Below are 19724 nucleotides of genomic sequence, written 5' to 3' on the forward strand. Positions count from 1 at the left end.
AATAGAGGAAAACAACAGAATGGGAACGAATGGCACCCCACTCCAGTACGCTTGCCTGGAGAATCCCAGGGACGGAGGAGCCTGGTGGGCTGCAGTCCAAGGGGTCGCTGGGAGTCGGACACGACCAAGTGACTTCCTACTTTCACTTTCCACTTTCATGCATTGGAGAAGGAAATGGCAACCCACTCCAGTGATCTTGCCTGGAGAATCCCAGGGACGGGGGAGCCTGGTGGGCTGCCGTCTATGGGGTCACACAGAGTTGGACACAACTGAAGTGACTTAGCAGCAGCAGCAGCAGCAGAGATCTCGTCAAGAAAATTGAGGATACCAAGGGAACATTTCAGGCAAAGATGGGCTCAATAAAGGACAGAAACAGCAAGGACCTAACAGAAGCAGAGGATACTAAGAAGACGTGGCAAGAATACACCAAAAATCTGTACAAGAAAGGTCTTAAGGACCCGGATAACCGCGATGGTGTGATCACTCATCTAGAGCAAGGCATCTTGGAGTGTGAAAGTCAAGTGGGCCCTAGGAAACATCACTACAAACAAAGCTAATGGAGGTGATGGAATTCGAGCTGAGCTATTTCAAATTCTAAAAGATGATGCTGTTAAAGTGCTGCACTCAATATGCCAGCAAATTTGGAAAACTCAGCAATGGCCACAGGACTGGAAAGGGTCACTTTTCATTCCAACCCCCAAGAAAGGCAATGCCAAAGAATGTTCAAACTACTGTACAATCGCAGTCCTTTCACATGCTAGCAAGGCAATGCTCAAAATCCTTCAAGGCAGGCTTCAACAGAACATGAACTAGGAACTTCCAGATGTACAAGCTGGATTTAGAAAAGGCAGAGAAACCAGAGATCAAAAAGCCAACATCCACCAGATCAAAGAAAAAGCAAGAGAATTTCTGAAAAACATCTACTTCTGCCTCATTGACTACCCAAAAGCCTTTGACTGTGTGGATCACAACAAACTGTGGAAATTTTATTTTTTGGATTGGGCTAAGCAGCTTTATTAGAGAAAGTCAAGATTACAAAGGACTGAAGAGTTGGCACTGGGGCCCTTCTTCTTGCCAAAGGTGGGCACAACACTGGCAAAGCGCTGGTTGTACAGCATGTGCCTCTCGATCCAGCCTGTCTTCTTTTTCTCCTGTTTGACCACCTTGGGAGTCTGACCTCTGGCTTTCCTAGCATGGGCCTGGGAACCATGGGCTTTACCTCCAAGCATGCAGCCAACTATTTCCGGAGTGCTCAGAGCCTCCACCCCAAACTGGCCCAGGGTAGTTTCATCCTCTGGGGGGTGTGCCTGCTACGAGCAGAACTTGACTTTCTGGAGGGATGCCCTCCAACGAGGCTACCTGAGCCATGATCTAGGCAATGGTCTCCTGGTCGGTCACCTCGAGTGTGTAGCTCCTGGGCGCAAAGAGCTGCATGTTGGCAACTAGATCACAGACACCACTGCCGTTACTGCGAAGATGGAGTCAAGAAAGAGCTGGAAAATTCTTAAAGAGATGGAAATACTAGACAACTCTGCCTCTGAGAAACCTGTATGCAGGTCAAGAAGCAACAGTCAGAACCAGACATAGGACAATGGACGGTTCCAGATTGGGAAAGAAGTATGTCAAGGCTGTATGCTTATGTCAACTGGCTTACTGAACTTCTATGCAGAACACATCATGGGAAATGCCAAGCTGGATGAATCACAAGCTGGAATCAAGACTGCTGGGAGAATATCGATGTTGGATATGCAGACGATACCAGTTTAATGGCAGAAAGCGAAGAGGAACTAAAGAGCCTCTTGAGGGTTAAAGAGGAGATTGAAAAAGCTGGTTTAAATTTCAACATTTAAAAAAACTAAGATCACAGCATCCGGTCCCATCACTTCATGGTTAACAGATGGGGGAAAAGTAGAAACAGTTGCAGCTTTTAATTTCTTGGGCTCCAAAATCACTGCAGATGGTGACTGCAGCCATGAAATTTAAAAATGCTTGTTCCTTGGGAGAAAAGCTTTGACAAACCTAGACAGCATATTAAAAAGCAGAGACATCACATTGCCAACAAAGGTTTGTCTAGTCAAAGCTATCAATTTTCCGGTAGTCAGGTATGGATGTGAGAGTTGGACCATAAAGAAGGCTGAGCGCCTAACAACTGATGCTTTCAAACTGTGGTACTGGAGAAGCCTCGAGGGTCCCGTCGATGGCAAAGAGATCAAACCAGTCAATCTGAAAGGAAATCAATCCTAAATATTCATTGGAAGGACTAATGCTGAAGGTGAAGCTGCAATACTTTGGCCACCTGATGTGAAGCACCAACTCACTGGAAAAGACCGTGACGCTGGGAAAGACTGAGGGCAGGAGAAGGGGAGGACGGAGGATGAGATGTTGGAGGCATCATGCACTCAGTGGACGGGAGTTTGAGCAAGATCCGGGAGATAGTGAAGAACAGGGAGGCCTGGTGTATTGCACTGCATGGGGTCTCAAAAGAGTGGCACAAGACTTAGCAACTGAACAACAGTTTTATAAAACTACTGTAGTTAGTATACAGAAATACAATTGACTTTTCTTCATTTTTATATTCAATGACCTTGCAAAGCTCATTAGTTCTGTGCCTGTAGATTCTGCACTTTCCACGTGTACCACCATATTATGTGCAAGGAGCACTGTATCACTTCTTCCTTGGCTATCTCCATACTTTCCACACCTTTTTGTTGGTTTATCCTCTGGCTAGGACTTCTAGACGGCTGAGCAGAAGCTGTAACTTTGGGCACCTTTCTCTTACCCTTAGTATCTCAGGGGTAAGGTTTAACACTAGTAAACACAATGTTGGCGGTGGCCATTCTGCATCAGAATAAGAAAGTCCCTTCATGTGCAGTGTGTGTAAATTACGACACGAAGTTTGACCAATGGCCTAGCTCTCCATCAGGTCCAGCAGATAGCGATGAACACTACCGCCTCCGCAAACTGAAACCGCAGGGGGGCTGGGAGAACCAGAACATGTTTACATTTAGGAATAGCTAGGGTGCACCAAGACAAGGAAGTGGCAACCCACTCCTGTGTTCTTGCCTGGAGAATCCCAGGGACGCGGAGCCTGGTGGGCTGCCGTCTATGGGGTCGCACAGAGTCGGACACGACTGAAGCGACTTAGCAAGCAAGCAAGCAAGGGTGCACCAAAGGAAAAAGGAGCCTTTGGAACCAGAATGTTCCACGGCTTCCTCTACACAGGGGTGAAAGGGCACCGCACATGCGTAAACACGGACGGACCCTTGCGCGCCCGACACACATTGCCATGTTCGTTTGGACTTGATCCAGCGGTTTAAGAAGTACAGACAAGGAGGTTGGGCGGGCGCTTTCGCGGTAGGCGGGCGGGGGCAGAGCCTTACTCCAAGAGCTCGAGACCCAGGAACCCAAAGACTGGCCCGGAGACCAGGCGTTGCCGCGGTCGGGTTGAACTTGGCGCGCGGGGCGGGGCGGGGCGGGGCGGGGCAGGGGGAGGGCCGCGTAGACCCGGCGGGGCTTCCGCGCCGGCTTCGAGCAGGGCGGGCGTGCAGGGTCTTCCGAGCGCCAACTGGAGGCTTCTCCCGGGCCTCGGCCTCGACCCCGCCGGCCCCGGGATGCTGCTGCGGCCGCGGCGGCCGCCCCCGCCCGAGCCGCCATCGCCCGCCAGCCCGGACCCCGAGCCGCGGCTGGCGGGGGGCGCCCCGGAGACCCCGCCCCGGAGGCCCGCCTCGCCCGGCGCGCTGGCGGCTCCCACAACCCCCGCACCCCCAGGCTCGCCCGCGTCCCCCGGCTCGCCCGTGTCCCCGGGCTCGGCTCAGCGCACGCCCTGGAGCGCGCACGAGACGGAGCTGCTGCTGGGCACGCTACTGCAGCCCGCCGTGTGGCGCGCGCTCCTGCTGGACCGCCGCCAGGCGCTGCCCACCTACCGCCGCGTGTCGGCCGCGCTGGCCCGCCAGCAGGTGCGGCGCACCCCCGCGCAGTGCCGCCGCCGCTACAAGTTCCTCAAGGACAAGGTCCGCGACGCGCACGGCCAGCCGCCAGGGCCCTTCGACGCGCAGATCCGCCAGCTTATGGGCCTCCTGGGCGACAACGGGCGCAGGCGCGGACGCCGCCGCTCCCCCGGGCCCGGACGACCCCCGCGCGGCCGCCGGCCGGCCTCCGCCGCGCCCGCCGAGCCGGGTAGGTGGGCTGGGGTGGGGGAGGGCGCGCCCCAGACGAAGAGCGCGGGGAGCGGGCTGTGGGGAGAGCCCCTCAGACGGAGGGGCGGGGGTGGGGTGCGGGGGCGCCCCAGACGGAGAAAGGGGGGCGCGCGCGCCCCCGGCAACCGGCGGCTCCGCGTTCCAGGCGCCCCACCGCTGCCCGCGTCCCGAGAGCTCGACTCGGATCCCGCGTGGACACTCAGGTTCAGCCCGTCCCCGCCCAAGTCTGCGGACGCGCCCCACGCGCCCGGCTCCCCGACGGCCCCCAGCACCTTCACGCCCGCGCCTGTCCGCCCCGAAGAGCCCGAGTCCTTCCGCGCCCCTGGCTCCCCGCCACCGCCGTCCCCGGGCCCCGCCCGGGAAGACCCCGACTCGCCGCCCGCCCGCCTGGAGGACCACGCGCCCCAGCAGCCCGCGCCGCCGTCTCTGAACGCCGCCCTCCTGCAGACCCTGGGGCACCTCGGCGACATCGTGTCCATCCTGGGCCCGCTGCGTGACCAGCTGCTGACCCTGAACCAGCACGTGGAGCAGCTGCGCGGCTCCTTCGACCAGACCGTGTCCCTGGCCGTGGGCTTCATCCTGGGCAGCGCCGCGGCCGAGCGAGGTGTCCTAGCCGACCCGCGCCCCTGAGGCCTGTCTCTCCGCGGTCCCCGCGCCGGAGGGCCGCCCCCTCAGCCCTGACCCTCCTTGCTGCCCCCCTCCCCCAACCAAACCTAGGTATGCTCAATAAAAAGATTGCTTTTTCTGACTCAATCCTGTGTGCAGGTTGCGCACTGGGTAGGAACGTAGGGCTGGAGATAACCGGGAGGTTAAAATGGCCTCGGGACCCCTGGGAGGGGCCCAGTTGGGATTCTGCCCGGCCCCACCAGGCCTAGGAGGCCCATCTCCCGTCGGGGGAGGGCTGTGGGCACGTGGAACCCGAGCTCGGGGCCCGCATCGCATACCAGCCTTCTCCAGGTCTCCAGACCCTGCTTGCCAGGACTTCCCACCAGCGCAGACCGGCCGCGGTGGGCGAGCCCTGCGAGCAGGGAGGAGGCCGGGCGCCACGGGGAGGGCCCCGGGAACCGGCGGGGGCCGGGTTCAGCCGGAACCGGTGGGGGAGGTGTAAGCGGTCTCCGGCCGCCCCCCGCGGGCGGTCCAGGGAAGAGTCCGCGGCCTTGGGCCGAGCAGCGTCCAGGAAGGAGGTTCCCAGGATAACGCACTCCCGGGGAGGGGTCCCCTCCTGTCCACGGAGGTGCGTGGGCTGGGTGGGCCCGGGGCAGGAAGCGCGGCGGGTCTGAGCTTTTCCACCTTGACGGAGGCCAGGGTTCGTGCAGCTTGAAAAGGACTTTATCGAAATTGCCCCAGGAGCATTTTCCAAGTCTTGACTGAGGGCCCCACCCTGCGCTGGGGGCTCAGACCCGGCGGGGACGGGGCGGGGCCGGACGTGCTCCCAGCCGGGTGGGATGAGGAAGCAGCCAGAGGCGCGGGCCCGCATAACAATACGCCTTCGGGATGAATGCCCGGCGGCTTTTCAGCAGCTAGGGGATCATTCAGAGACTTAAGTGGTTGTTCTGGTCTGCGAGGTAAACGGGAAGCCTGTCTCCAAGCGCCCTGCAGTCCTCGCCCTCCGGAGGCTCCAGGCGGCCAAGCACTCAGCCCCTCCCCCAGCCCTTTTCTGGCTTTGTCTTCTAAGAGGCCCCGGTTGGGTCCCCAGCCGCAGGGACCCTGCAGAACAAGGGTGCACCCACCGTTCGGCAGGACGGGGGGCTATGTGTGAAAGATCCCGAATCCTCGAGGACATGCTGGCCTCTGCTGTGAGAGACGGTGCCTGCCCCCTTCCAGTCCACTCGAGGGCAGAAACCTGCAGGGGGACCCTTGGCGTTTGTAAACACCCGCACACCCTACACATTCCCACAGGTAAGAGCCAAGGGTGGGGGGGTCTGAGACAGCCTTGGGCCGCTTCCCAGCAAATCCCGAAGCCGCCGGGGGCAGGGGGTGATGTCACCGGGACTCTGCTCGGAGAAAGGGCTGTCTGGGGGCTTGAGATCCATGTAAGCCTCCGAGTCTTTGGGGACCAAGGTTTGGGGTGCACCAAGGAGAACCTGTCTGCCTTACGCCCCATGTTGCCTGGCTGTCTGGGGGCATGTCCAGGGCCTTCTCCTCAGGGCCTGATGACCCTGCACACCCCTTCCCCAGCCTGGCCAAGGTCTTCCAGTCTGGGGAGGGGCGAGCCTGTCTCACTCCAGCACCTCGGCTAGGGGTTTATTTGTGACTTAAGCCATTCCTGACGCGTGGAAACACTCAGATCCCGTCTCCCCGGCCTGCCCGTGACCGGCCTCAGCTGTAGTTGTGGGGGTGGCAGCTGGGGCTGTGGGGGGAGGTGGGTCTTATGCCGGCCATCCTGGGTTTGACTCAGCACGTGTGCAGCGCACCTCCCAGTAGGGATGGCATCCTACCGTGAGCACACCTTTTCCTGTGCCTGTGTGGGCATCAACCCAGCCAGCCTCCAGGGCCATCCTCAGGGGTCATCAGGGGCCCCTTGGCCAGCATGCTCACCCCTTCTCTTTCACTCTGGTGAAATACATGGAGCACGAAGTCTCCCGTCTTACCTGTTTCAAGTGTGCAGGGATGTTCACATGCAGTGGCCATCCCCGTCGGCTCCAGAGCTTGCTCTTCCCAAACAGAATCATTGGACACTCACTCTGCAGCCCCCTCTCCCGCCCCCGGCAGGATGCTCTTGTGTGTGTTGTGTCTGACCCTTTCCGACCCCATGAACTGCAGCCCGCCAGGCTTCTCTGTCCGTGGGATTCTCCAGGTGAGGGTACTGGAGTAGGTTGCCGTGCCCTCTTCCCAACCCAGGGATCTAACCCAGGTCTCCTGCGTTGCAGGCAGATTCTTTACCATCTGAGCCACTGGGGACCTCAAAACTGGGATCACACAGTATTTGTCTTTTTGTATCTGGTTTATATCACCCAGAATAATGTTCTCCAAGCTGTGAATAACACACACAGCATACAGTGGGTTTTCTTTCTTTTTAAAGACGGAATGATAGCCCACTGCATGGATGGACCACATTTTGCTTGTCCACTGACTTGGTGGACATTTGGGCTGCTTCCACATTTCAGCTGTGGTGAGCGATGCTGCTGCGAACATGGATGTGTGAATATTCTTCAAGACCCTGTGTTCAGTTCTTCGGGGTGTATAAGTGGAATGGATCATGTAGTAATTCCGTTTTTAATTTTTTGAGGAACCTCCATACCGTCTTCCAGCCGCTGCCCCATTTTATATTCCCACCGACACTGAACAAGGGTTCCAGTTTCCCCACATCCTCAACCACACTTGTGTTACTGTTTTTTTAACCTCAGCCATCCTAGGGAGTGTGAGGTTCGTACCTTTAACCAGTGGTGTTGCAGTGCGCGGTCAGCAGTGTGGCCGGTGCCCTGCCCCCCGGCGCTCAGGGACCTGTCCAGCTGCCGCTTGTCTGCACGCGTGAGCTCACCGGCACACCTGTCCTGTGGCGCTGAGACCGTGCACAGTGGCCTGGACGATCAAGAGCCATGACCTCGGGCCTTGCCCCGCCCCACCCCGGCAGCTGCAGGGCTCTGGGGCTGGCTTTGCTCTTCCCCTCCACCCCACAGCCGGCTGGTGCTCCTATTGTGTGTGTGGAGGACTGCCCTGGGCCCTTAGCCTCATCCACCCCGTAAGGCAGGGCTGCACCCAGCTGGCTGCACCGGCTCACCCCTGGGCCCGGTTGGTTTCGTGTGGGCCACCAGGGGCTGGAAGCCAGCTCCCACCTAATTCAGCACCCTCGGCCCCCCACGCCAGTTCCCTTCCCTCCGGGCCTGGGGCCAGAGAGAGCGGTTATACAGCACATTCACCCATCAAGGGTCAGTGCTGTTGAGCCCTAGAAGAACATCTACTCCAGTGACATGGAACCACCTCAATCAGGATGCATTTTCCCCAAAGAGGCATCTGACCCTCTCAGTCCAGGGGCTTCCGCACTCCTGGATAGGGCTCCATTCCACCTGATTAGTTCTGCCTGCGCTCCCTTGGTCTGCACCTTTCCAGGTCATGCGGATGGGGCCCGTGGGCAGACGTGTTCGTGCTCTCAGGTCAGCGCGGCTGCCTCCGGCATCTCCTCCACGCCCTCACCAGAGCCCCCAGGTCCGCGCGGTTCGCCACTGTCTTCACAACCCGCGCCACGTCTGCAGTCTCTCCCCCACGTTGTGGGGGCGCAGAGCAGGAGGGGGTGTGCCAAGAGGCACAGTAGCGCTGACTTCCCCCCTCCCTGTTCTGCACTAGACCCAGCGCTGAGTGTTACGGAGCGAACCCGTCCCCCTGATTTCCACGTTGAGACCCCAAGCCCAGGGTGGTGCAGTCAGGAGGGGCCCTGGGAGGTGACAGGCCCTGAGGGCGAGGCCTCGTAGTTGGGCTTAGTGTCCATGACTCCGCTCCCCGCTCAGGAGGCCACGGCAAGGAAGCAGCCGGCATCCGCCCCACAGCCCCGGCCTGGCGTCCCTGCAGCAAGACAGACGGGACCCTGAGCCGGTGCCGGCAGTGTCTCCAACAGGCGCCCAGGTGCCGGCCTCTCCCAGAGCTGTGGTCGCTGAGGATCGGGAGCGGCTACGCGGGTGTGCGGCTCACCCCGCTCACCTGGCCCAGCCCCAGGGCCTGCTGAGTCCCTGGCGTGGACCCTGAGGGTGGCCAGTCCAGGTCCACTTCCCGAATCTCACAGCGGGCGCAGCCCCACCCGCCCTCCGCTGCCGGTCAGCGGGAGTGTCTGGGGCCCATCGCCTTTGGCCATTTATCTGCATGAGCGCCTCTGTGCATTTCGGTCGGGTTTCTCTGCTCCTTGGGGGTCTCATCTGTTTCCTTCACTTTCAGGACACCTGCGGGCACTCCCTCTTCGTTTTCTGAGTTTTGGGCGCTGACCTAATCCTACAAGGACTCTCCTGACCTGCAGAAGGCCCCTTTGTGAAGACCTCAGGGGCCATTGTCCCATCATGTTCATGAGGAAGTGCTTATCTGGCTTCACCTTGTTCATTGTTCCTAATGACAGCACCAAGCAAAAGCACTCTGGAGTGACAGGAACGTTCTAGAATGTCCAACCCGGCCGCCACCAGCCACACCTGCCTGTGCGACTGAGACACTGAATTATCTAAATTAACTTTCATGTGCTCAGAGCTCCACATTCAGTCCTTACGTAAAACTGTTTTAGTGCTGTTGATTTCAGCTTCCTAGCTTCAGAACCTGTTTCACCAAAGACCAGGGCCTGGAGTTAGACCTTCATCAAGTTCCCTCCAGGGTCACCCGGGGCCCCTTTTGGAGTCCCTCAGACTGATGGGGGACCCACCCCCACATCACTCTGGTTCTGTCTCAGGGAGACCGCTGCAAGGCCGCAGAGCCTGGCTGTGGGTGATGGCTTCCAGCCTGTGTCCATCTGAGGGCCTCACAAGGCACCTCAGCCTGGCCCAGCCCCTCCAACCAGAGATCTTCACGAGGTTGGAAGGCGGCGGGGCCCCCACCTGCCAAGGAGACGTCGTGGGGGTCCCCAGGCATGGGACTCGCCTCTGAGCTGCTGACTCGAGCAAGGATGGTGAGTCCTGGCCGGTGCGGGGAGGGGGGAGCCGGGGGGGCTGCAGCCTGGATGGGAGGCAGGGGTCTGCCCCCCCTGCCTTTCCACTCGGCCTGCCCTGCTGCCGCCTCTGCGGGTGGGACGGAGGGGCCAGGCCACGACTGAGGCCCCTCGCACAGCAGCAGGAAGCTCTCCGACCTGACTCCCTAGGAAAGAAGGGGCCTGGGGGAGGCGCCCACCCAGCTGACAGGGAGGCCCAGACAGACGTGAGCCAGTCCTCACGGGCAGCCCATTCCCTGACTCCACACCTGCAGCCTGGGAACTGACGGCACCCCCAGACCACCGCCCTGTTCGGGTGGGACATGGCCACCGCGCCCCGAGGCGCACAGCTCTGTTCTCCCCACCAGAAGCACAGATTCACCCTCTTGGCTCCAACGAGGGGGGCGAGGGGCATGGTGGCCGAAGCCCTGACTTTGAGCACCGCGGAGCATGGGAGAGCCAGGACTGGGGGGCAGCGTCGGAGCCACATGGGACCTCCCGGCCTCTCGGGGGGCGTGGGCAGGGGAAGGGGGCCTCACTCGCCTGCACTAGTCGTGGCCTGATGGTGATGGTGAGGGCCCAGTGGGTCCAAGAATTCAGACAGCTGGGCTGCTGTAGGGGGGAGTTGACTGGTCGCGGGCTGAGTCGCAGCCTCAGGGCCCCGGAGTGTAGACGCTGCATATTGCGGGCAAGCAGCCCGCGCTCGCCCCACCAGCCCCTGCCAGTGCAGTGGGAGGTCAGCTGCCACCTGGGTTTGGAGGCCAGTGACCCAGAATCACTGCCACACCTGTGCCTGATCACCTGGACCCAGAGGAGGTTTGAGGAAGCTGAGGCCCCACCGGGCGACAGCTGTCATGGAGCAGCCCGTGGTGGTAGACTGAGAGGTGGGGAGGCCCCAGGGAACAAAAGCCAGGTGAGGAGAGTCTACACACACCAGCTGGAGGGAGGGGCGTCTGACCCACGAGGGGAGGTCACCTTGGGATCAAGAAGGGGAGGTTGGGGTAGGGGCCGTGAAGTCGAGGTCGGGTGGCCGTGAGAGGTGGGTCCCCTAAGAGAAGGGGTCACCCAGCAGACCTGGGGTGGGGTTGCGGCGCATGCTGCCCGTGTGGGGACAAAAGGCCAATGGACTGGCCCTGGAAGAGCAGAAGGAAGGAGATGCTAAAACTGGGTTTTGAAAGGCGTGGTACGTGTTAATGCCTGACATTTCATAAAGGACTGCTTTTAGCACTCAGTGCAGTAATTCTCGACAAATGTCCCCCTTCATCTAAGCCAGTGATTCCCCAACCTTTTTGGACCAGGAACCAGTTCTGGGGAAGACAGGTTTTGCACAGAGGAGGCTGTGATTTGGGCAGTGCCGTGAAGGATGGGGAGCGGCTGAGCCCGCGTCCAGCCGCTGCTCATCTGCTGTACCACCCAGTTCTAACAGGCAGCACCAATACTGGCCCACAGACTGGGGGTTGAGGCCCTGTGACCTAGAGGGTGCCTGTCCCGCGGGTTCTGTGTGCTTGGAGCAGTCAGGGGCTGCAGCTCACTCCCTCGACCAGGCTGGGGAGGCACCGTGGCCGGCCCAGGGGCTCCGAGCACCCACAGCTCGGCCGCTGTCATGGTGGCGGGACACCCACGTCCACAGCTGCGCTCAGGAGCCTGCCCACGAGCATCCTGGGGGCACTCCAGGCACACGCAACTCACAGGACATCCTGCAGTTATCTCAGGAGACACCTCACCTGACATGGCTAGGGATTTAAATTCCAACCCTCACCCCACCAGGTCAAGGACCTTGCCGGGCCAGCCTCTGCTCCCTGCTGAGCCCAAGAGTGCTCTAGGGCAGGATTGGGGTGTTAATCTTGAAGCCAGGCGGGCCGGCGTGGGGGTGGGGGGCGGCCTCGGTTCCCAGCCCAGGCTGGCGCCCCCAGAAGCCTAGGCTGCAGACTCACCCTGTCCGTTCCAAAGCCTTCAGGGCTGGGGACTGGATCCAGCCGCCAGCGGGGCCTTGTCTGCCTGAGGGCGCGGCTCCTGTGATGGGTCCCTGCAGCAGGGCCCTGCAGGTCGTCTAGGACACGCCACGTATCCGTCTGCCAGTGGCGTGGAGGGGGAAGACGCAGGCTGGCCAGGGTTGGGGGGGAGAGAGAGGGCCGGCTGACTGGCAGCCTCCCCACGGAGCACCGGCCCCCAGATCTCGCCACCCACTTCCCTGAGGCCAGCTTCGCACCAGGCCACATGAGTAAAGCGCTAGGGGCACCGGGACGAGGACCAGGGGACTGTAGAGCAGCCCCTGCACCCGCCTGGCTACCCAAGGGATCTGGGGGGGTGGGGAGGGCGCCGGGCAGCGGCCCAGCAGAGCAGCTCAGGAGACTCTGTCCTTCCTCTCCGCCCTTCCCAGGAGCCAGGCACAGACGTGTCCTTGCCCTGAGCCAGCAGACCCCCTTCCTTCCTGCCACTCAAATCTGAGGGCAGTTCCTGTGACCAGAGTGAACCCCTGCCGAGCGTGTGGGCGGACCAGCCCCTCCCCATCCTGCCTAGCTCCTCGAGACCCGCGTTCCTGCCGAGCAGGACAGCCTGCGGCACAGACACTGGCTGAGCCCATCTGTCCCGGGAGTGACTGCGGACCCGGACTCCCTCGGGTGGGCAGAGCCCCGTGCAGGTTGACAGCGGGTGGTGAGGGGAGGGGCCACCCTCACCCTCCAGCAGCCCTGGCCAGCGCAGGGGCAGCAGAGACCACGTTGCAAGTCCTCAGCTGCCCGCCTCTGCCTCCTTGGCCATAGCCCCTTGCCTCCCTCAGACCTCGCAGAGCTGGAGGAGGTGCAAACAGCCTCCTTTGTGCCTCGGAATTGAAAGCAATCAGGTGCCGTTTATCTGGGGAGGGGGGATTTGGGTCGTCCAGGTAAACCCACATCCCACCCACCTCCTAAGCTTGTACGTGCAGCCCAGCCCTGCTGAGCCCTGTGCTCGGCCGGCCCCACCCAGCTAGCTGGACCCAGTTCCCAGTCCCACCGTCTGTCCGGAGCCCGGTTGTGAGTGGAGCTGCCTCCCGCCTCCACCCTTCGCGGCAGCTTTGGCCCGGTGGACTGGCTCTCCCGGAGCAGCTGCGCAGGGCGAGCAGGTACAGCTGGGCCCACCGAGGTCTCCAGGTGTAGGGTGGGGGAGCCCCCCCAAGACCGTGGGCACGGGGGCCCTGAAGTCCCCAGGAGTGTGTGCCCCGGGGCTGCCCACACCTGGTGTGTGTGCAGGGGGCCCTCCTAACCCCAGGCTGGGTTGGGAGTTGGGGCGGGTCCGGGAGTAGAGTCGCCCATCCCTGTACTCCTGTTGCAGGTGGGGCGTTCCTCCCAGGCCTGGGGCTTCCCCTCTGATCCGGGTCTTCCCTGCTCAGGCCCTTGGGACTCCTCCCTCCCGCCAGGAGCTGCCCCCACCCTCCATATGAGCCGCAGTCGGACGCTCGGTGCCCACGGCGTCCAAGCCCAAGTCTTCGGAACCCACTTCTTTTTTTTTTTTTTTAGTTTATTTTATTTTTAAACTTTACATAATTGTATTAGTTTTGCCAAATATCAAAATGAATCCGCCACAGGCATACATGTGTTCCCCATCCTGAACCCTCCTCCCTCCTCCCTCCCCACACCATCCCTCTGGGTCGTCCCAGTGCACCAGCCCCAAGCATCCAGTATCGCGCATCGAACTTGGACTGGAAACTCGTTTCTTACATGATATTCTACATGTTTCAATGTCACTCTCCCAAATCTCCCCACCCTCTCCCTCTCCCACAGAGTCCATAAGACTGTTCTATACATCAGTGTCTCTTTTGCTGTCCCGTACACCGGGTTATTGTTACCATCTTTCTAAATTCCATATATATGCGTTAGTATACTGTATTGGTGTTTTTCTTTCTGGCTTACTTCACTCTGTATAATAGGCTCCAGTTTCATCCACCTCATTAGAACTGATTCAAATGTATTCTTTTTAATGGCTGAGTAATACTCCATTGTGTATATGTACCACTGCTTTCTTATCCATTCATCTGCTGATGGACATCTAGGTTGCTTCCATGTCCTGGCTATTATAAACAGTGCTGCGATGAACATTGGGGTACACGTGTCTCTTTCCCTTCTGGTTTCCTCAGTGTGTATGCCCAGCAGTGGGGTTGCTGGATCATAAGGCAGTTCTATTTCCAGTTTTTTAAGGAATCTCCACACTGTTCTCCATAGTGGCTGTACTAGTTTGCATTCCCACCAACAGTGTAAGAGGGTTCCCTTTTCTCCACACCCTCTCCAGCACTTATTATTTGTAGACTTTTGGATCGCAGCCATTCTGACTGGTGTGAAATGGTACCTCATAGTGGTTTTGATTTGCATTTCTCTGATAATGAGTGATGTTGAGCATCTTTTCATGTGTTTGTTAGCCATCTGTATGTCTTCTTTGGAGAAATGTCTATTTAGTTCTTTGGCCCATTTTTTGATTGGGTCGTTTATTTTTCTGGAGTTGAGCTGTAGGAGTTGCTTGTATATTTTTGAGATTAGTTGTTTGTCGGTTGCTTCATTTGCTATTATTTTCTCCCATTCTGAAGGCTGTCTTTTCACCTTGCTAATAGTTTCCTTTGATGTGCAGAAGATTTTAAGGTTAATTAGGTCCCATTTGTTTATTTTTGCTTTTATTTCCAAAATTCTGGGAGGTGGGTCATAGAGGATCCTGCTGTGATGTATGTCAGAGAGTGTTTTGCCTATGTTCTCCTCTAGGAGTTTTATAGTTTCTGGTCTTACGTTGAGATCTTTAATCCATTTTGAGTTTATTTTTGTGTATGGTGTTAGAAAGTGTTTAGTTTCATTCTTTTACACGTGGTTGACCAGATTTCCCAGCACCACTTGTTAAAGAGATTGTCTTTAATCCATTGTATATTCTTGCCTCCTTTGTCAAAGATAAGGTGTCCGTATGTGCGTGGATTTATCTCTGGGCTTTCTATTTTATTCCATGGAACCCACTTCTGCAAGAGGGTCAAAAGTTAGCCCGTCTTGCGCCTCGCGAAGCCCGCTCAGTTTGGCGAGGTCAGCGGGGCCACTCCGCAGTGCCGGGCGCCTTCTTGCGGCCTCCAGACGGCTAGCTCGCCGGCCACCTGGCGTCCGGCAGGTTCGCCCAGGGGCGGCTGCGGCGCGGTGCCGTTTGGATTCTGTTCCCGTGAACATCCCGTGGCTTCCGAACCCCGAGGACCCTCTGTCCGCAGCGGAGGAGACTCAGGCTGTCGTTCAGTCTCTGTGACTTCACCACTGCGCTTCCGTGTCGGGTCCTGCGTGGCCAAAAGCGGAGCTGGTGTTGACTGTATTTCCATTTTTAAAAAGTTCAAATAAAGAATGTGGAGACGTGTCCACCTCACGGAGGAGCTCGGTGCTGCCCCGTCGCCTCCCTACACATCAGGACCGACCCTCCGGATACACAGCGGCGGTCATGGAGCCGAGGACCCGGCGGGGGGCGGGCTTGGCCTGGGCGGGCTCCGGCCCCGTGGCACCCGCCCGGTGGGTCAGAGCTCCTCGTCTACCGGTGACAGGAACTGCTTCTGGAAGGGGGCGCCTGCGTGTTGTGAGCAGTGGGAGAGCGGCCGCGTCCACTCTGTCCTCCCCCCGGCGTCCGCGCTCCGGAGGCCGGCCGAGGGCGGGGGGCGAGCGGGCGGCTTTCCCAAGGCCCTGGCCTCTCCAGAGCTTCCACTGGGCGGCGCTTCGGCCGCGCGGACGTGGTGCCTCGCGTCCTCCCGCGGGGCCGGAGCGGGAGGCTGAGGGCGCGGGGAGGGGGCGCCCCGGAGCGCTCCTCCGCCCGGGCCCGCGGGAGAGGGGCGGGGCCGCCGGGAGAGGGGCGGGGCCGCAGGGAGAGGGCGGGGCCGCAGGGAGAGGGGCGGGGCGGCCGTGCTCTCCTTCCTCCCTGAAAACAGCCAAAGGGTTGTGTAGGAGGGGACGGTCAGCGAGCCTCCAAAGGCCAAGGAGGACGGGGCTGTTCTGGGCCGTCACAATCGGGGACAGCTTATCCGACAGAAGGTGCTGGAAGCTGGCCTTCCAGTCGGAGTACATAAAGGCGGGTTCTTGTGCCGGGTGCTCCGAGCTTTGTGCACAAATGTGAAAACCAACAGGATTAGGAGGAAGTGAAGCTGTTTGTCACCCTGGGTTTGAATCCACCTTAACAGTGACTCAGAGCTGGACACCAGAAAGGCCTAGAGGTGCCTGCCCTGCGGCGCTGGGGGCGGAGCCTCCGGGGGCTGTATGCTCCGACCCTGCTCCCCCATCATGGGGAAAGGCTTGGGACTCAGGACCCATGCCTGCCCGCCCCGGCCCACACCCGGGTGTCCTTGCCTGCAGGATAGGAGACAGGTAGCAGGCTGCCCGAAGGGAGGCCCACAGGCGCGGCCGTTGTGCAGGATTCTGACTGGCACGAAGTCCAAGTGCTCGCCCTACCCACCCCCTGCCAGCCCGTTCCCAGTCTCCTTCCCATTCTCATCCCAGGCTGTGACCCCAGCTGTGGGTCAGGGACGGGCATGCCCAGCCAGGCTACCCCCACGTCAAGTAGAAAGAATGGGCCTGCAGAGCAGAGGTAGCCCCACCAAGCCCCCTTGGGGTGCGGGGGTGCCCCCAGCCCAGCCCCGCTCTGCAGCGATGGAAAGGCCATGACGCAGATTCTCTGTCCTCCAGTTTCAGCGACACCTGGCGGCAGAGGACCTGCCGTCCCCGACCATCGTTTTCCAGGGGTCAGGACCCCAGGACTGCATGGCCTCCAGGGCTCCTGGCCTCTGAAGCTGGAGGGCTGCGTGTCACCACCTCCGCAGGCTGGTGAGACCCACATTCCCAGCCCTGGCGGTGACTGCAAGTGGCCAGGCGTCAGGTAGAGGGAAACCTCCCCAGGGAAGCCACGCTGAGGTTTATGAGGGAGGGTCATTCCCCCACCCCACCTTTTACAGGACAAAGCCCCCCACGACTGACAGCCTGTCTGGCATCACCTGGCTTTCCTGAAGGACTCCCAGCCCCAGGCCTGGCCCTGGCTGCCTCTCCATGCTCCTATGCTGGACTCAGCCGATACAGGACACACTGCCTGCTCTGCTCCACCTCCAGGTGGACACTCCCAGGTCTGTGTTCTTGCCCGGGGAGGTGCCCACGAGGGATGCCTCCCCTGCAGCTGGGACAAGTCCAGAACCCAGGGGGAGCGCATGCCTGGCAGGCCATGGTGAGTCTGAGGGATTTCCCTCCCTGTGCCCAGGAGCCGTTCCCTGCAGCTGCTGACTGGACGGTAACGGTGGAAAACAAGGCAGAGCCGCTGACGGCCTGGACCCAGCCCTGCCTGCAGCCCAGCTCTCTCCCCATCACGGGAGACACAGGTGTCTGGCTCAGTGCCGCTGTCACTCATGCACCGAGGGTGTCGCACCGCTTTCCTCAACACTCAGGGGTCCCAGGGGAGCTGAGCCCTCCCCATTCCCCTGGTGAGGATGGACAGAAGGGAGCACACACTGGGGGTGGGCGTCTGCCTGAGCCCGGGGGCCTCCAGGAGCTGCGGCCTGTCCCCACCTCCCACCCCCCACAGGATTGCCCTGCAGCTGAGCCTGGGACGACGGCTGATAAAGGGCGTCTGTGAGCTGTGGTTGCCGGGTCAATCAGCCAATAAGCCCGACAGTCATTGCTTACACCCCCCCATTCATTGGACCCCCTCGGCCCCTTTTCCAGGAGCCCTCGCCAGGGAGCTCCCGCCACCCGGCAGGTGCCCCAGGCAGTGCTGGGGTCTCCACTGCAGCCTTGGGAGTCCTGGCCCGCCCGCCCTACCACTTGGGAGGGCCCTGTCCCCATGACCCTGGTTATCAGAAAGGTCCTCAGAAAGCTCCCCACCCGCCGCCCTCCCCGCTGACATGTCTAGGAGTCCTCTGATTCCCTCGTGTTTTTCTTGTTTTTAATAAGTTTCCCCAAGACCACTCTTACTGATGTGCCCCCACCCCCCCCCCCCCACCAGCTTGGATGAGAAGAAACCACACGATGAGGGAGCTTTGTTTTAAACGCACCTATCAACACTCTTCACACTGAACTTTACATGAAGTTTTCTTTATTCGCATTACACTCATCACAACACGATGAGGGTGGAGAAGCAGCCCCATGGCCACCCCTGCTGACACGCCCCACCTCTGGGCGCATCAGGCCCCGTGTGGCTCCAGTTCCCGCACCTTCTGTCCCCAAGGCTGCACCCCCACCACGCTCCTGGGTGCAGACCAGGGACGATGCTTGGACCACACCCATGGAAGTGAAGGTCGCCCCATCCCGTTCCACGACCTGTGACCCACCCCCCCGCCTCAACCCAAAGTGGAGGTCAGGAGCCCCAACCCGGCGTGCGGGGCGTGGAGGCCTCGAGGCAGGTGCCCGGCGGGGAGCAGGCTCTGGCGCAGGGGAACCTCGGGGCCCCATTTTCCCATGCCCTACACCTCTTTAGGCCAGACCCTCAAAGAAGTATATGCATAGGAAAAAGGAACAGCGAGTGGCGTGGCTGCAGGTCCGGGGTCCGTGCCGGCTCGGGTCAGTCTGAACGAGCTGCGGTCGCGGCTGCAGGGGTCCGGGTGCGAGCAATCTGGGCGGCCGGCAGGCTGTGGGAGAGACTGGGAGGCCTGCAGGCCTTACCTGGTCGCGGTCAGGCTTGGTCTGGGGTCCCGGCGGCAGGCGAGCAGGGCAGAGTGGCGGAGAGCTGCGTGAGGACCGCGGCTCTGCGGCTGTGGCCGCCTGGCGCCCTTTTATGCCAGGCGGAGACCTTGGCGGGGCAGCCGGCAGCAGCCGTCACGTGCAGTCATGGGCCGCGCTGTGCCAAGGACCCCGGCCGCCCCCGCACCTGGGAGATTGGGGCACAAAGACCTACTCTGAGCAGAGCGCCCAGCCCTGGCGGGCGGGCCCCCGCGGACCTGGGCTGGGGCCAGCCCTGGCCCGCAGCCTCCTCCGGGCCTTATCTCCCTGCGCGCGGCCTGCGTCACGGCCCGGAACACGCACGCGGGGGCGGACTTCAGGAGCGGCGTCTCCCCTCCTGCCTGGGCACTGAGCCCCGGACCCACCCCCAGAGCCCAGAGGACCCACAGGCCGCCCCGTGCTCAGCTCTTCCCCCAGGACCCCAGGGGTCTGAAGAAGGGCAGGGCCCCTGCAGTCTTGGGGGGACATGCGGGGACAGGTGAGGGAGCCCCGAGATGGCTGACCAAAGACCCCCGGCCACCCGCTCACAATGCACTCCCTGCCCCCAGGCCCAGGGCCCAGGAGGGCTCAGCTCCTGACCGTGGACAGGGCTGCCAGTCAGTACCCTCTGGCGGGGCCACAGCTGGTCTATGTGGATGGATGCCCACCACCCTGTTCACAGACGTTTCCCCCTGTGGGGGATGACAGAGGGGTGATCTGAGTCTGAAACGGACCGGCCATCGGGTGTCCCCACCCACCCCCCGTCCTGAGTCCCAGGGTCCTGCCGTGCAGCCCTCACGCCCTCTGCCCCCTGGACCCAGGATGGCCCCCGCCCTGCCCCGCCCTGCCTTTGCGCTGAGGTGGCTCTGGTGTGCGTGTGTGCGCCTGTGTGTCTGTGTGTGCCTGGTGTGGGGGGGTGTGTGAGCCGGGTGTGTGTGTGTTAGCCTGGTGTATGTGTGTGTGTGAGCCGGGTGTGTGTGTGTGTGTGTGTGTGTGTACCTGGTGTGTGTGTGTGTGTGTGTGTGTGAGCCTGCTGTGTGTGAGCCTGCTCTGTGTGTGTGTGAGCCTGCTGTGTGTGTGTGTGTGTGTGAGCCTGCTCTGTGTGTGTGTGTGTGTGTGTCTGTGTGTGTGTGTCTGTGTACCTGGTGTGTGTGTGTGTGTGTGTGTGTGAGCCTGCTGTGTGTGTGTGTGTGTGAGCCTGCTGTGTGTGTGTGAGCCTGCTGTGTGTGTGTGTGTGTGTGTGAGCCTGCTGTGTGTGTGTGTGTGTGAGCCTGGTGTGTG

The 19724-nt window shown here is 60.6% G+C and overlaps 1 protein-coding gene and 1 pseudogene across 1 annotated transcript; one reads left to right on the forward strand and one right to left on the reverse strand.

Moving 5' to 3' along the window:
- Nucleotides 1-308: 308 nt before the first annotated feature.
- LOC139180023 (ubiquitin-like FUBI-ribosomal protein eS30 fusion protein) lies at nt 309-1434 on the reverse strand (annotated as a pseudogene).
- Nucleotides 1435-3611: 2177 nt separating this feature from the next.
- On the forward strand, nt 3612-4907 carry UTF1 (undifferentiated embryonic cell transcription factor 1). Its single transcript, XM_070780407.1, has 2 exons — nt 3612-4176; nt 4342-4907. The coding sequence occupies exons 1-2, from the start codon at nt 3612-3614 to the stop codon at nt 4824-4826; spliced, it is 1050 nt and encodes a 349-aa protein (XP_070636508.1). The 3' UTR covers nt 4827-4907.
- Nucleotides 4908-19724: the final 14817 nt, after the last annotated feature.

This window comes from Bos indicus, chromosome 26 (genome assembly GCF_029378745.1).
Source record: "Bos indicus isolate NIAB-ARS_2022 breed Sahiwal x Tharparkar chromosome 26, NIAB-ARS_B.indTharparkar_mat_pri_1.0, whole genome shotgun sequence".
NCBI classification, from domain to species: Eukaryota; Metazoa; Chordata; class Mammalia; order Artiodactyla; family Bovidae; genus Bos; species Bos indicus.

Coding starts and splice junctions, on each gene's coding strand:
- UTF1 (XM_070780407.1), top strand. CDS start 3,612: ATGCTGCTGCGGCCGCGGCGGCCGCCCCCGCCCGAGCCGCCATCGCCC. Junction 4,177..4,341: donor CGCCGCGCCCGCCGAGCCGG/GTAGGTGGGCTG, acceptor TCCGCGTTCCAG/GCGCCCCACCGCTGCCCGCG.